Raw genomic sequence first — 12,671 nt, 5'->3', positions numbered from 1 at the left:
TACTGATTGTTTATTTACATGTTGCTAAAAATAAAAACGCCATAATACTGTGCAGTACTTATATGTCATTTTGTCTAAAACAGTGAAAACTGCTATTGTGTGATATTTTCATTTCGGACGGTTGTTAATAGTTCTGTAATAGGAGCGGAAAAATGTGCAGCCCGATACACTGGCACCAGAACAGAAAGAAAATACCTCTTTACATGTTATACCTTACCCCTAGGTATTCTGTAAGAACCATGGTCATGTCATGAAGGAGAAAATATACTAACCCGCTTCAATCGCGCATTTCATACCTAAAACACGCAGTTCGGTAAATGTGTGCTACGGATATCAAACAAGTGGTAATTTATCTACCATTGTGTACCAGTCAAATTTCTTCAATACTTCTTATCTTAGAAAACGTAGTTTATAGTTATTTCAACGTTACACAAAAAACTTGCTTGAACTTCCCTAGTGAAGTTCCGTTCTAGATTACAACACCATTCTGATTGGCTGTTGTGAACGTGTATGTCAATCGTCATTTTACTACACGTGTTTGCTAAAATGTGAAAATGCAATATAAATGTGTAAAATGAATAAAATAAACAGAACAGATCCAGACCAATGTACTTTTTCAAATTAAAGATCACATACAAGATGAATTTCATTCATCATTTCGAGTTTTAGTGTAAAATTGTGATTTTTTTAAATTCTGATTTTGTTTGTTTACATATCGCCAAACATGTGCACACTGCCGTGACCTCTAGACCGGATGTTCATTAGGGAAGGTCAAGCAAGTTTTATCTGTTACGTTGACAAAAGCATAAAATATGTTGATAATCTCAGCAATATGGAATATTGAGACAATGTGACTGGTGCACGATGGAAGATAAATTATCGCTTATTCATTATACTAGGTACCCATTCACCGAACTGCGCGTTTAAGTTGAGGTTAGTATATTTTCTCCTTCATGACCATGGTTCCTATAGAATACCTAGGGGTAGGGTATAACATGTACAGAAGCATTTTCTTTCTGTTATGGTGCCAGTGGCCCGATACAGGACTCGAACCTGCGACCTTCTGCTTGCAAGTCAGATGCTCTACCAACTGAGCTAATCGGACAATCGATATCATAGACAAATTATATACATTATATACACACTGCCATAGTTCTTTTAAATGATTATAGACAAAGTTATTACCGATCAGTTAAAAATCAGTCTATAATATTCCAACTGATTCATGTTCTCTTTGGAAAATGTTCAAATAACATGTTGTTTTCTCACTGTGTTGTATCATTATATTGTCTATAAACAATTTGTTTCTACATATTCAAATTTCAGCAAATGTTGATTGTGCTGAGAGAAAGATAATCCTTTCTCAACATGTTCACACCTTAAAACTGGTGATTAATGGGTTTATGACACTTAATGGTACAAGTCGATATACAGCTTAATTAATAAAAATCTACGTATAGTTAAGAGGTGTTGATTGTTGATAAAAGAAAAAAAAGTCCGTTACTTATGGTTTAAAATAAAATAATGGCAAAGGCCTACTTCCAAGGAATCTTATAACACCAAAGGTATGTATGCGTACTAAAAATATATTGAACATAGATTTCAAATAATGTCGTTCATGCCTTGAACTATCGTTGCTCTTTTACATATTAGATATTAACATTTTGCATATTCTTAAAAATAATTACTTCACTCAGTACAAGGTGGGTGGGGGGAATTATTCAAATTGTCATTTTATTTAAACTAGGTTACGTTTATATGGCACACTTTCTTATTGCGCATGAATTTAGTTCTTTTTTTCTTTTCTTTTTTAACATTTGTTAAAAATAATTGCTGAATATGGTACGGGGGTTGTTCAATGAATACGTAGAGTGGCTCTAAAACTTTGTTTCCGTTAAGTTCAGTTTGGTAAATATGGTAACGTATAACCAGTAACATGACCGCTAACAACTGTAATTATCAAATGTTAAAAAAGAATGGCATCACACAGAACGTTACTAGAAATAATTCAATAACTATATATTATTCTATAATTACAAGTGAAAAAAATGACAACATGCTACAGTTACATTTGAGCCGCGCCATGAGAAAACCAACATAGTGCGTTTGCGACGAGCATGGATCCTCGTCACACTGCGCGGATCCATGCTGTTTGCTAACAGTTTCTCGAATTCCAATAGGTTTTGAAAGCGGACAACATGGATCCTGACACTTAGATGACCATTAACAAAAATAAGACATAATTAACTTTTGTATAAGTACTCTCTTTAAAAAATATGAATATACAAAGTTTCATCACACAAAAGGTTGCCGATTACAAAAAATAGGTAATTGTAGGAAAGTCTTTGGCGAAATAAAATGCACCAGACGACATATAAGTCAATTTGACTGTATGCACGCACGTTCCTATAAAGAAGGTATATCATTTTTTCTCTCAGCTATGAAAGTGCTCTATACAGTTTTGTTAGGCAGGCACGTAACTTCCAGTGGCTTTTTCGGTGAGACGGATATTAATAACTTTGCTAAAAATCCAACGGTTAGCTTTTGTAAACTCTATTTAAATGACATATACTGATAAATTAAAATCGAAAAGTGGAGCTTCTGTCCAACAGGACTTTGAAACGGACTGTACTCCAGATTCAAGCTCAAACTGACTTTTCTTTAGATTGAATTTTGGTTTGGCCGTGATATTAACATTACAACGCCTGTTTTTGTTTCTAAACTATCTTAAAATGCTAAATCAAGAAAATAATTCGGAGTCGGGAATCGTCACAGGTTGTCTCAGCAATAAAACTTCCCTACTGGTCCAGTGCCTAAATCCGGACACTTTTGGTGGTTTTATGACGATAACTTTGCATTTCGAAACCGCACATGCATCACATTTCAAATGTATAATTTTAGGTTCTTCATAAATCTCTTTGCAAAACAACAAAATCGTATTGAGCTGATTTCATCATTAAAAAGTCATCCAAAGAAGGCCAGTAAAAGCTTTCAAAATTGACCTTCAGAGTGCTTAAATATTCGGACACTATTTCGGTATGAAATTCAACGAATCAGTGCACCAAAAATAACAATGAACACGACTTTGTTTGAAACAAAGCAGTCGGATTCAGTCCTGTAAATGTATACAGACATCTCCGTTCGATTGATGTTTTATTACCTGTTAATCACGTGATCATGTGGACTAGTTTCTAATTTAATGTATAACTGCCAAATATAACAGTAATGTAATACGCAATAATATCTCTCTTAGCGAAAATTAATGTTTACAATTATTTTTACCCTCATGCAGATTCTGTTGCTGTCGTTATACTTTTTGACGCAACTATGCACTATAATGACGCCGCGCAAATTTTGTCTTATGAATTATTTCCCTTGTCTGAAAATGCTGGCATTTTCTTCTCTATTGAATTAATTATTACATAACAGAAACCGGTTTTAATTTCTTGAATAAATACCGAGGGTAGTACAGAATTCTAAAAATTGTTTTACATCAGTTTTGATCAACTAAGAAAAAGAGGCAGAATTGTTTTCTCATTAAATTAGTACCTCGTCGCACCTCAAATAACTGGCGTGCGCTGTATGACGTCATGCCCCACAACACACAATGTTTACTTTTAGCGGTGCGGATATTTGAAGGTAATTTTCTCTGGAAATATTTACATTCACACACTGTTGTTGACAACTGGTCGCCAAAGCGTTCGTCTGTGTCGTTCATATTCATTCCAGTAAAAAATCACGATCGTGAAGCGTTTTCTAACGGTGTCCGAATTTTTAAGCACCGTACGGATTTAGGCACCGGACCAGTATCGTTTTGAACAATACACCACAGCATTCATATAAAGCGTTATAATTAAGGCAGTTTACACCCTGTATCCCCTGACAAACGCTTTCAGATTTGAATTGTAAAACTAAAAGAAAACAATAACATACATATATTTATATCAGTAACTTCAAAGCATCCTTTAGAAATATAGTATAATTTCAGTATATCATTTTTTCTTGATTTCGTATGATCTGGAAATCAGTCCCTTTAGGCCACTCTCATTATTTTACTAAATATAAAAATCAGTTGAAAATCTGCTCCGGAAAAGGCTATTGATATAGGCTATTTCTCAAGCAGATAGTACTTTACCAATTCAACGTTCTCTGTAATAAGGGTTTTCTCCTCTATGTTTATATTTTGCTTTATGTGACAACGACCATTCTCATTTAATAAATACATTTTAGGTACTAACTCACCTTACATTTATTTAAGAAATATTGTGATTTAGTACTACGGCCACGAAATACATTTACGCGTCTAAAGTGTTTGGAGCTACACATATACTTAAAACACGGCCATGTATTGAATTAGAAATTACTACAGTGCGAATATTATCATATATGTTTTCTTTCATTTAACTATTTCAATGGTTCCATTATTGCATACATTGACAGTTATAGTTCTCTGAAACGACAAAAACGTTACCTTGCGACTGCTGTTGAAATAGTAAACGGCACGTCAAAATGTAAACATCCCATTGGCAAGGTCTGGTTACATGCGCCTATCTCAACTGACGTATGCAACAAATTGTAGCCAATCAAACATTGTTACCTTAGTTCACCTTAACGTGATGTGATAAGCCATTGAAGGTTATTGAAAATTGTGAATAAATATATCATATAGATTTATATCGTTGGGGTGGGGTGGGGGTAACCTGTCCAAGAATCCATGCACATTAACAACTAAACCAAATGACTGTGAATACAACACAGGAATACGTTATTAATATATACATTTATAAATTGTTTGTCTACACTCAATACAGTATATCCTCAAAGCGAGGATTTCTTTAAAATTTTATCTACCTTTCGTCTTTCAATTGTTCTAAACATTATAACATATATCTGAATATTTTAGTAAAACATCCGTTAATCCTAGCTTTGGTGATGATATCTCGTGGGATTTACCACGCCTGATGACTTATCCTTATGTACTTCCGCTCCAAAAATATGCAGAAATATTAAATATAAATTAACATCTGCGTAACATCTGCGTTGATTACAATGCGGATTTAGTCTTTGGTCTTTATCTTCAATACGGAAATATGCAACATTTATTACTGTGAAATCATTAATATTCGTGGGGAACTAATTTTCGTGGATTTCGTGGTTGAGTCAATCCACGAATTTAATACCAACGAACAAGTAAAATTCCCATTCATTTTATGTTAAAAAGTTGAAATCCACGAATTCATATCCCCACGAAATTGCTGTTTTGACCATAACCACGAAATTTCATGCCCACGAAATTAAATGATTTTACAGTATGTGCAAGACATGAGACATCTCTCCGGTCTGAATGCTCAAGTTTAATATGCAAAAGAATGACATTTATGGACATAGTAGTTTCAATCAATATGCTTTACTATTAAACACATAATTCCTCTTTTGTATTGGGCTGTTTTATAAATGATTTTACTATATTTGAAAACACCAGCGTAAAGTTGAATTTTTATGAAACATTGTTTCAGAAGATGCAACACCTTGCAAACAATTCAGTTCCAATGTAAACATTTTTTGTAGAAGTCAGTGCTATGAATTATAAATATACGAAAAATAGATAGCTGTAATAGAATACGTTTGGCATCTTACCGATATTTTAGAATGTTATAGCGGCAATGAATTTCATTGTTTCGTTCCGGATATAGCAACTGATTCAGGTACGATTTTACTTTTCTTTCTGAAAACTAACGGTTCGCGCATTGATTATATATTGTTAACGCAAATTCGTAAACACTAAATCAAATGCCTTGATAGTTATTTCCTTCTATTATAGTTCTTGATTCAAATAAAAAAAAATCCGGAACAAACATAACGTTGCGCAAAAAATATTCTCATATGCTATTCTCTGTTAAAACACTGAAAGCTAGAGTGACGCCACGTTAACGTGCGGTGACGTTAATGTTTCTGTTGCGAACAAGAAAGAGCGCTACTATATTTCATCTACTATTTTAGATTAAGGGAATATTCGAAATAATTTATAGCAAAAGAGTGTTTTAATACTATTCATGCGCTCGGGCGGTAATACATGTATGTCGTACAAATAATTGCACTCGGCATGCTCTTTCATGAAATTATTACGCCCGACGAATAACCACCCATCGTGCATAAATAGTGTTAAAACACTCTTTTACTATAAATTATTTCTTCAATAAGATGATAGGTAAGGGTATATTTCTCGGAAGCACAGCGCACCTAAAACACAGCCTCAGAGCTACGCATTAGCAAAGTAGGCCCACAACAAAAAGAAGCTGTAATGGAAAAGCATATTACAGACGGGTTCCTTCAAACATCTAACAAGTACATATTACTTTATGTGAAATATAGATAGAGGGTGGGGAAGTGGTAAAATAGTGGGGTGGTGGGGGGGGGGGGGGGGGGGGGGGAGAACAATTTGAAGAAAGAAGAACAATAATGATGAAAATACAAAGGGAATGCTACGTTCCTTAATAACAGTAACACTACAACGTAAGCGCAGACACCCATGTACATCAATCAAATACACAACCATACCCAACTAAATAACATAGAAAACAGTAGGGCACCGTCTTAGACTCACAATCACACTAACGCACCCATATAAGCAGGAAAACAATTGTATACCTCCTTAGGATTCCGTCAGCCTGAATATAGGGTAGCCACGAAAATTTACTCAAAGTAAAAAGGGAGGGATGCAAAAAGTAGCGCAAATGCAAGGGAAAGGAGGGGGCAATAGGAGGAGTAAGGAGGAGGAAAAACGCATACAACAAACAAAAAAACATACGCAACAGACAATACAAGAAAGACAGAAAACAAGTTGAAAATAGGGGCACCGCCTTTGAACGGTCAGTAACCTACATAAAGGAAACTGGGTGTTTAAACGTGTTTAGGGCATGCCAACCTTGCACTTACCCTATTTCAACAAGTTAGACAACACAATGTATATTAAATCTCCTCGCTGAAAAGGCTCTAACATTAGCGCAAAAATAACAAATTAATAAAGTAAAACATAAAATTAAGATAAATCTAAGGTATAATTACACCAATGTACCCAATAACTTGTCTGAAGTCAGAGCACCAAGAGCCTAACTTTTAAGGGCACGACTAAGAAAACTCTAAGACAAAAAATCAACTCCTTCTGTCAATTGTATGTAGGATATAGGAGAAAAGCATCATGGAGTCTTCCACTTTATTAGTCATCGCACCACCAAATAGGAAAGCGTAGCAATTAACTGTAGAGGGGTCATTCACTAAACAAAACTTATCCGATCTTGTACGTCTTTGAATCGTTATGAATTTATTTCTGTGTACGTACGTTAATTACTACAAGGAATGTATTTCGTTTCGCTTTATTTCTATCAGTTGTTAAATAGGGTAATCACCACCTGGTTTATGCTCTCGGGTAACTCTTTTGGCGGTATCTGACCCTAACAAAAATTGACCAGGAGGTCGATTTTCTGAATAAAATTTATTGATATCTTTTAAGGCATTTATATTTTATTGGTAAGATATGATTATCGCCTTTCTTAAAAAATCTCGTAAGCTATAAATTCTGAGTAAACTGCTATGCCTAAAAAGTGTCGAAATCGGGACAAAATTTATATTCAGCTACAACTTACGAAAAAGAGTTCATAACTTTTTCAGTAAATCTGTTCCAGTTAAGACAACATGTTTAGTTATAAAATTTGAAATGTTCATGTTATCGTTTTAAATTCAAAATGTACCATTGAGAGTGGTGTATGATTTATATTGCTTTCTTGGAAAATAACCACTAAATATTTGAAATAATCCTTCTACAGAAAATGTAAAGCTTACAGTAGGTTATTTTTGCATGCTTAATTAGATGTGTATAAATATAAGTTTGGAACATTTTCATGTTTGCTATTGCATTTTGACCATTTTACCTCATGTATTTTCTTTGATAGACATAATTTGTTTTTGGTTTTTGCCGTTCTACTTTTCTTTCAAATTATAGAATACTGTTTTCAGTGATGCATTTAAATAATTACCTTAAATATTTTAATTGGTTGGCCGTTTAAGCTTTGTTTAAAGCTGTTATAAATTATTTTTGAAGCATTGCATTGACCTCACTTTGAAGCATTGTATTGATCTGTGTCTCTTTCTATCTGTCTGTCTGCGTGTGTGAGTGTGTGTTTTATGTGTGTTTGAAAGTAACCGGCAAAACTATAGGGGAGAAAATGACTGCATTTGTTCTAAAAATAGCTTTATATCGTCTCCTATATAGAAGTTCGTTTCTTCATTTCAATTGGCCATTGTTTATCGTGCTGATCTGACGCAATTTGGGTACGTAAAGTCCCAAAATAACTCTGATGCCGACGGCGTGGTTGGGTTAAGTCGTGTTGTAACAGAGGGGCAGTTTGTTGTTCGATTTCAATTCTTGCAGAATATGGATGTCTCGTCCGATATACATTTCCTTGCATCCGGCCACCAATAACCATGTAACTAAAATAATGTATCGGAAAAGATATTAATAAGATGGTTCAAAGGAGAGAATGAAACATTAATTAGGCCATTTGTATCAGCTTTTCATGAACAGATTGAGTTATCGCGGATTAAGTTACGAACGCAATGCATTTAAAATAAAGCTTTCGCCTCATAATTCATACTGGAATTCATCTCAGATTAATGTTTTTACAAGACCTTTCAGGTGATATGGTAGCACAAAAACTGTTTAATAGACATCAATACGTTATCTTCCCAATGACTCTCTTCTCCCTCTCATCTGGACTATAGAAAAGATTATAAATTACCTGAATTATAAAATCAATTAATCAACTTCCGCGAGTATCATTTATTGTGCACCACCGTGACCAACTTGCATCAATTATACTCTTTCCTGTACATGTTTTAGTCACTTCGATACAAATTAAAGTCATTTTGAAAATGTCAAGCTTTTATTAGTGATGGAAGACACACTTCCTCCTCCGGGCATGATTTCAAACACGGATTGCCACCTAAGTAGAAACACTAGCCTTCGATAAGGCAGTTGGATGGCTTCCTTACATGAAAGAATGATATACCCTTACAGCAAGAGGCTTTTTTGAGTTTAAATATGGTTATATATGACAAATTACTAAATCAAAATAATTTCCTTTAGTCTGTCTTGAGCAACCAAGATCGTGTAAAAGTAACTATTTCAGAGGCTTCAAGCATTTTTAACCTTGCATATTGAAAGGGACTGTTGAAGCCTCCCAAAACCTATCAAACAAGGAGTTAAAAGAAGAATTTTGATTTAAAATTAAAAAATGATGTGTGTTTTTAACCTTTTTTCCTCAAAGAGAGGTTATTCAAAAGGTTGAAAATACATTTTCATAGAGATATAGCTCTATGTTACGAAAGTTCCGGGATGACATGTGTGAGTTGTTTTTTTTTATCTCATGGCCACGAGATACTAAGACGTTGGACCAAGATACTATCTCGTAACCACGAGATACATAACTCGACCACGAGGTACCTAACTCGTGGATACGAGATAGTATCCCATTTTCTTTGAGATAGTATCTGCCTTTCCCACACAATAGTATTTCTTTCATACTGGTTAGTTGTCTCGTAGTCACGAATACTGTCAAGTTATCAAAAGTTAGTATAACATGTCTACTGGCTTGTTGTGTCGTGGCTTGAAATTGCTATTTTTTGTCACGAGTAAGTATGTCATAACCATGAGATAATTTGAGCGACAGGTGTTAGCTTTTATCTCGTTGCCATGAGATACTAGCTTAAGAAAGCACAAATGTCACCTCTGAGCTTCAGCACTTTATACCTTTTTTGTGTCTTTTCCTTAAGTAGTTCTCTGATAACATATATATAAAAATTGTATGAAATGTTACACGTCTGTTATTGACAACATTTTAAAAAAATCAGCGCGGAATTTGTAGAAACGCTTGATATGTTTTTCATGTAAAATGAAATGAGTGTTAATTACAGAAAAATAAACAATATACGTAATATGTAACGATTTCTTCTAAGGCACTATTTACATACGGTCACTAGATAGTGTTGAGTCTCTAGTCTTTGTCAGTACAGTAAATGTTATTTGATTTTAAATCAATTTGAAAGAGGTTTCTATCAATATAATAGGGTATATCCGGTAGTTATGGATGTTTTTTTTTCTCTCATTCTAACATTAGAAGAGACTAAACAAGTGAAGTGAAATACGACAGTAAAAGCCGAGTGAAGACAAATTTTCAAGTGTTTATGACACAGTATAAGGGTGTTTTTATCACTATCAGAATTTAAGAATCATCCGGTAACGTATTTTTTTTAAGTCTGTTTTACATGTAACAATAATTCTAAAGGCGAATAAGGACTATTTTCATTGCAAAGAAATGCCAAGAAAATCATTGTGTGGCATAAATTGATCGACGCAATAAAATATTTATTCCTTTAAAAGTCTCTCAGGAGGAAGACCAGAGGGAATTGATGAATATTGATCTGTAATTAGTGCTGGAAATTGACTAGAACAGAATATAAGACACCACTTCATTATATCAAAACATATGTTTAGACAGCACACCAACGATAAAACCTAAAGAACAACTGACACAAAAAAGCAAAAAAGTAATAGAAAATTTGGTCGAATACCAAAACTAAAACAAAAAACAAAAAGATTTGTAGTAGTCGTTTTCGGGTGCAACAATTCAGTTGCATGTTCAGTGTTCATGTATTTCTTTTTTCATTGTATTCAAATTAAATGTTTGTAACAAACGGCAAATTAATGAGATTCAGTAGCTCGCTGATGAGAAATTCATTACGATCTACTATACTCATTCTTTAAATGCTGTAAAATTAGCGTTAGTGGCAAAATAACATATAACATGTTCACTGTCTTCTCTCAAGCTTCATGTTATTAACAATTGATGTTAAATGACATTACATAATAATTCTGCTTGAAGTGTATTTGTAAAGACCAGGGACATTGTTGTTACAAACTATATTAAAACTTGAAAAGTTTTTAAGTTGACTAATCGAATATTCCTATGACAACATCAGTGTTATGAGTTTTAATAAAATTATATCAGGTGTGTAACTGTGTCTGCAATTATGCATCAATACAAAAATATATATGAAGTTCAGTGGCCAATGACGGACTATTATATGTTATAATGCAGTCATACGAGATAATGGCATCTTTGCCATCTTTTCAGGCTTTGATTAAAGAACGGTAGATGGTATCGATCATTGATCTTGTAAACAGTGCCTTTCAAAAGAAACTCTTGTTGTTTTATTTTGTCTTTATCCATGGGTAATTGCTCTTTACGACAATGGGATTTGCTTTGTGTGGTATATGGAACATTCATTTTTGAATGAGGTGAACAAGGCCAAACTTGATGATATATTTTTGCACCAGGAGTTTCAGTTATTTCCACAATAATTGAGTTTGTTCTACACATTTATGGCAGAGGCTGCAAATTGACACACACCAAACAAGAAAACGAGGGAATGTTTATTCTTATTCTTTTTAATTAAGTTCCTTTGTCCTTGACCAAATAACAGAGATTTCCGAAAAGCAATATATAATTTAAAGTAACCGCAATATCACTGTTCTTTCAAAGTTATTTGTGAATATAGACATCAGGTTTGCAGTGTATCATTGGCCAAATTTCTTAAAAGATTTATTGATTTAGTTTTTTACGTAACTGTTCTCACTTACTCAAGTATCTTTTCAAAGTACCGTACTGTTCATTTAATTGTCACAGGTGTATTCAGTTTCAAGATCAGCGCTCAAGATATAATCATCCTATGGAGATGCTTCGTATATCAATAAATATTCAAATAAATATAAAAAAAGAGAATATGTGTTTGTTTCAGTGTAAGATTGAGATATCTTTCACGGGTGAGCAGCAGACGCAGTATGTTCACGTGTGGCACGAGTCAAGATTAGTTTCATTTCGTCAAGACATTTATTTATACTAAAGTACTTGGTGTATCTCATATATTGCCCACTTCATTTATAGCACTACCTACTTTGCAACCGGTTTAGATTTCACTTTGTTCAGTTTCAGGTATTGCAAATGCAGAACTAAAAACTTTAAAGAAAGCATACTAGGCTATGGTATTTGGTCTATACCCTTCAAGCTTTAAACAGACTAACGCGATTCCATTCACATTGTCTAATTCGCAGGAACAGAAAGAACTGTAGTTACAGGAAGATACCCCAGTTCAAGGGGTAAATTACTAGACAGGCCTTAGATTTTAAGCGGCATCCGAATAATAATTGGTTATAAACGCACGACTTTCAACTCGTAGAGCCATTCTGATAACAGCTTAGCTATAGAGAACGCCTATATGTTATTTAACGTGATATTAACTACATGTATTTATATTTATAGGTTCTTCCAGTGACGAAGATATAACATCAGCTCGACATGGTCAAGTTCTGTCGCAACAGGCTTGCAAAGTTCAGTACCGCTTTTGTCGTCATTACAACATTCTTGATAGGAATAGACTTGATACAGTTCTCATCTGGTCCTTTTGTTTTTAAAATTGGAAAGGTAATAGATTATAGACATATTCAAAATTGTGTTAAAGATAAAGAGACTGAGTTTCATTTCTAATTTAAATATTGCATTTATCTTTACCTGTGTAAAAAGAATACCTGCACGTAAATTCTACATGCATATTCTTAT

General features: G+C 33.9%; 1 protein-coding gene across 1 annotated transcript in view; it reads left to right on the top strand.

The window, feature by feature from the left end:
* The first annotated feature begins 1,445 nt into the window (after positions 1-1,445).
* LOC123560248 (uncharacterized) overlaps positions 1,446-12,671 on the top strand; it is a 41,336-nt gene continuing 30,110 nt past the window's right edge. Inside the window, exons 1-2 of the mRNA XM_045352485.2 lie at positions 1,446-1,565; positions 12,375-12,536. Of these exons, the coding sequence (XP_045208420.2) occupies positions 12,411-12,536 (126 nt within the window). The 5' untranslated portion in view covers positions 1,446-1,565; positions 12,375-12,410. The remainder of the gene's footprint in view (positions 1,566-12,374; positions 12,537-12,671) is intronic.

The sequence above is a fragment of the Mercenaria mercenaria genome, chromosome 10, assembly GCF_021730395.1.
Source record: "Mercenaria mercenaria strain notata chromosome 10, MADL_Memer_1, whole genome shotgun sequence".
Classification (NCBI taxonomy): Eukaryota; Metazoa; Mollusca; class Bivalvia; order Venerida; family Veneridae; genus Mercenaria; species Mercenaria mercenaria.
The sequence above is the reverse complement of the archived record's forward strand: the minus strand, read 5'-3'. Positions and strand labels throughout refer to the sequence as shown.